The sequence below is a fragment of the Meleagris gallopavo genome, chromosome 14 (genome assembly GCF_000146605.3).
Source record: "Meleagris gallopavo isolate NT-WF06-2002-E0010 breed Aviagen turkey brand Nicholas breeding stock chromosome 14, Turkey_5.1, whole genome shotgun sequence".
In the NCBI taxonomy this organism is placed as follows: Eukaryota; Metazoa; Chordata; class Aves; order Galliformes; family Phasianidae; genus Meleagris; species Meleagris gallopavo.
Genome location: NC_015024.2, coordinates 2718029 through 2722275, shown reverse-complemented (window position 1 = coordinate 2722275; position 4247 = coordinate 2718029). Strand labels below are relative to the sequence as shown.

The window sequence follows — 4247 nt, the reverse complement described above, 5'->3', positions numbered from 1 at the left end:
GGAAGGGGGGGTTTAACTGTCTCTTCCCCCGCGGCTCTGCAGTCCGGGAATGGCACCCGGCAAGCAAGGAAAGAGTGCGGGGGCCTCGGAGAACCCTTCGGTGACACTTTTCCGAGAGTACCTGAGGATCGACACCGTGCACCCCAAGCCTGACTACGGTGAGGAGAGCAGGGATGTGGTGGGGGGGGCACCCAGGGCTCGAGGCTGGCAGCACGGCTCCTTCCCCTGCGCCGCTCTTTGGATCGTTCTTTGGACCCACGTGCCTGATGCTCGAGGCCAGGGCTGTTGCAGTCCCGGCGCAAAGAACACTGCAGTGCCTTATCCCCGCCGAGCTTTGGGCAAGGCCGCCCTTGCTTTGTCATGAATACACCCCCTCATCCGTCTTTTTTCACCCCCAGATGCGGCCGTCCAGTTTTTGGAGCGTGTGGGCACCGACTTGGGCTTGGCATGCCAGAAAGTGGAGGTGAGCGGGGCAGCCCCAGGGCTGGTCCCATCCCATCGCAGCACGGCTGGGGGTCAGATCCTCTCCCCACCACCCCACGCGTAGCAGGAGGTGCCTGCTGCTGCCCTACCGCTCTGCTGGCCCAGGTGCTGCTGTAAGCTCCCCCCACACAGCCTGCACTGTGCCTGTTCCTCTGACCTTTGTGGCTGGCTGTGCTATGATTAGCCAGGGACCAGGCAGGGTGACGCTGGCTGCAGATGTCCCCTGTGTCTGGCCAAGAGGGGACAGTGGCTGGCACAGGGGACACCCAGGGCTTAGGGTCTCCGTTTTACTTCCTCCGAATTGCTTGTGGCTGCCCAGTGGCCGCGGTGGGGGAATGAGCCTGTCCCAACCCTTGCGTCCCCCTGTCCCACCCCAGTGACATGCAGCCTTTGCTCACAGGTGTGCCAGGGCCGCGTGGTGCTGGTTCTCACCTGGCCGGGCACAAATCCCCGCCTGCGCTCCATCCTGCTCAACTCCCACACCGACGTTGTGCCAGTTTTCGAGGTACGGGGTCGGAGGGGCCGGGCACAGGGGTAGCCTCATGACATGGGGTCACGGCTGATATTCCCACAGGAGCACTGGACCTACCCGCCCTTTGAGGCTGTTAAGGATTCCCAGGGCAACATCTATGCCCGGGGTGCCCAGGACATGAAGTGTGTCTCCATCCAGTGAGTGGGGGCTTGGTGCACAGGGTGGCTCAGGGGTTTCAGCCCCACTCCCTGCAACCAGCAATTTCAAACCACCTCCTCACATCACCCGCAGGTACCTTGAGGCCATCCGAAGGCTGAAGGCAGAGGGGAAGAGCTTTGCCCGCACCATCCACCTGAGTTTTGTGCCTGGTGAGTGCCCTCCTGAGGAACAGGGTGGGCTGGGTGGCGCTGTGTGGCTCCCCGCATCCTGGGCATGGGACACTCCTGCTAACCTGTCCAGGTTTTGGGTTCCACTTGCTCTAGGATGAAGGGCTGTGTGATTCTGGGGATGGCCAATGGCACCAGGCTGGCATGGAAGCACGGTGGTGGGGTGGAGGATCCCTTCACCCATGCCAGTTTTCTCCCCACAGACGAGGAGGTGGGCGGACACAAGGGCATGGTGATGTTCTTGCAGCGCCCGGAGTTCAAAGCACTCAACGTGGGCTTTGCCCTAGATGAAGGTGAGTGATGGCATGGCTGTGCTGGGACCCAGCGGGACCTCATGGCATCGTGCATATTTGGCATTGCCCCCAAGGCAGGGGCACTCAACACTGCTCCTGGGGTCCCCTTGGGCATCCCAGCCGCTGACCCCGCAGTGCACCAGTTGGGACACATCTGTCCCCCTTGCTGTGCCCACCACAGGTTTGGCCAGCCCATCCGACACCTACAGTGTCTTCTATGGAGAGAAGAGCCCTTGGTGTGAGTAATGGCGTGCCTGCCATCCTGTCCCTCGCTCTGCTGGGTTCTGGGGTGCTGGGTGCACCCAGCTCAGCGCCTCTTCCTCAGGGATCAAGGTGAAGTGCACAGGCAGCCCTGGGCATGGGTCCCGCTTCATCACAAACACCGCGGCTGAGAAGTTGGTAAGGGAATGGAGACAGCGGTGTGCCCTGTGGGGGCCTGGGGTGGGAGCCCTCTGCGGTGGGCACCGGGCTTGCGGCTGGGAGCTGCTGATGGGAGGCATGGGGAGGGGCTGCGTGGGGTATGGTACCCCCTGTCCAGATGGTTCTGGGATGTTTACATCATATGTTTGCCTCCCCAGCACAAAGTGATCACCTCCTTCCTGGCCTTCAGGGAGAGTGAGAAGCAGAGGTAGGACATGGCTGGAGGGGCTGCGTTGGCCTCACTGTGGTCCTTGGAGGGGCCTTGCCCCCCTTTGGCATCCAGGAGGTCCCAAGCGAGGCTCTGATCTTGCACCGCATCCCCGTGCTTCTGTTTACCTGCATGGAGGTGGGGGCAGGGAGCACTTCCCCTCCTCTCAGGACAGAGGGTGACTGTCCCCTGCATCCCCCAAGGCTTAAGTCCAACACAAGCCTGACCTTGGGGGACGTCACCTCACTCAACCTGACCATGCTGGAGGGGGGAGTCTCCTTCAATGTGGTGCCCTCTGAGATGGCCGTCGGCTTCGACGTCCGCATCCCACCCACCGTGGACCTGAAGGTGGGCATGGTGCTGGCCCCGTGTGGGGGGAGCGGGCTGGGGGTGTCCCTGCTCACACCCTTTTGTGCTGCCTGCTGCAGGCCTTCGAGGAGCAGGTGGCTGCGTGGTGCCGGGCGGCTGGGGATGGTGTCACGTATGAGTTTCACCAGGTGAGGGGCTGCCGGGGGGGTCGGCAGACTGTGCTGCCCCTCCCCTGCAGTGTGCCCACCCGCTGCCTCCATCGCTCAGAAATGCATGGACCAGCAAATCACCTCCACTGAGGAGTCTGACCCGTGGTGGAAAGCCTTCAGCGGGGTCTGCAGGGACATGTGAGTAGTGCTATGGGATGGTGGCACCTAGGTTGCACCCCCTGGTTCTCGTGTACCCTGGGGACCTGGCAGTGTAGGAGAGGTGCCCTGAGCCATGTCGGCACCTCACCGTACTGCATTGTGTCAGAAAGAATAGGATTGAGCATCCTGTAGGGTACATGGCTTAGGCCCTTGGCTGGGTCTGGGTGGCAGACACCCCGGCTGTCCCTATGCCACGCTGATGCCATGGCTTGCCCTACAGGAAACTGCCTCTCAAGCTGGAGATCTTCCCAGCTGCCACCGACAGCCGCTACATCCGGGCGGTGAGTGCTGCCCCAGCCCACCCGTGTCCCTGCTGCCCACCCTGGGCTCACTGTGCTCCTCCGTCCCCAGGCAGGGTACCCAGCCCTCGGCTTCTCGCCCATGAACCGCACCCCCGTGCTGCTCCACGACCACAATGAGTTCCTCAACGAGGACGTCTTCCTGCGGGGCATTGACATCTACGCCCGCCTCCTACCTGCCCTGGCCTCTGTGCCCCCACTGCCTGCCGAGGGCTGAGCCTCTGGGAGGGGACAGGGGGCATCGTGCCACGTCTCTACGTGCCCCTCTGCTGTGGCTGTGCTGTGAGCTGGCCTGATGGTGACGCGTGTCCTGGCTGTGCCACCCTGGGGACCGTGTGCCAGTGGAGCCCGGTGTGCCTTGTGCCCCTGCAGCCCTCCCAGACCACTTCCAGGGGTGCTGGGGCCATGTCTCCCAGCTGGTGCCCCGTATCCTGACCGTGCACATTCACTCAATAAACCTTCCTGGTAAGCAAGGCCAGGAGCACCTCTGTCTGCCTGCTCGTGAGCAGTGCCGTGGGTAGCCGCGGCCCCGAGGGTGTGCTGATTTCCTTGGAGACAGAGGAGGGGCTGCACCAGCAGAGTGCTGCCCGGGTGGGAACCCTCTCAATCTGCGGCACTGGGGGCAGGCGCTGAGGTAAATCCAGCTTCCTCCCATGGGATCTTCCCAGGATGGCTTTGCCAGACCCCAAAGCCGGCAGCGATGTGCAAGCCCCGGCAGGAGCACGCACTCACCTGCCAGAGATACCCGAGGGCTTGGCCCCGCTCCCTGCTTCCACTCCCAGCCGTGCTGTGCCCAGCACCCGAGGGTGCCGCATCCGGTCCAGACGCTGTGCCCACCCCCGGGGAGCTGTGCACGGGTGCACGGGGCTGGCCGAGCTCCACCGGAGCACTTCGGTGCAGGTTGGGACCGGCAGAGCTCTGCATGTGGCACGGGGTTCCCACGCACCACCGGTGCCGGGAGCTCGGGAGGCACGGCGCACCGCCCGCCCCGGGTCGCCGGCTGCTTTGT

At 63.6% G+C, this 4247-nt stretch overlaps 1 protein-coding gene across 1 annotated transcript; it reads left to right on the top strand.

The window, feature by feature from the left end:
• The first annotated feature begins 8 nt into the window (after positions 1-8).
• On the top strand, positions 9-3726 carry ACY1 (aminoacylase 1). Its single transcript, XM_003210016.4, has 14 exons — positions 9-158; positions 399-463; positions 884-988; positions 1058-1152; positions 1247-1323; positions 1545-1634; positions 1816-1872; positions 1960-2033; positions 2213-2262; positions 2466-2610; positions 2691-2759; positions 2839-2918; positions 3160-3220; positions 3291-3726. Exons 1-14 carry the CDS (start codon positions 50-52, stop codon positions 3453-3455), a joined length of 1242 nt encoding a protein of 413 aa, XP_003210064.2. The 5' UTR covers positions 9-49; the 3' UTR covers positions 3456-3726.
• Positions 3727-4247: the final 521 nt, after the last annotated feature.

Coding starts and splice junctions, on each gene's coding strand:
- ACY1 (XM_003210016.4), top strand. CDS start 50: ATGGCACCCGGCAAGCAAGGAAAGAGTGCGGGGGCCTCGGAGAACCCT. Junction 1,153..1,246: donor ATGAAGTGTGTCTCCATCCA/GTGAGTGGGGGC, acceptor CATCACCCGCAG/GTACCTTGAGGCCATCCGAA. Junction 2,611..2,690: donor CACCCACCGTGGACCTGAAG/GTGGGCATGGTG, acceptor TGCCTGCTGCAG/GCCTTCGAGGAGCAGGTGGC.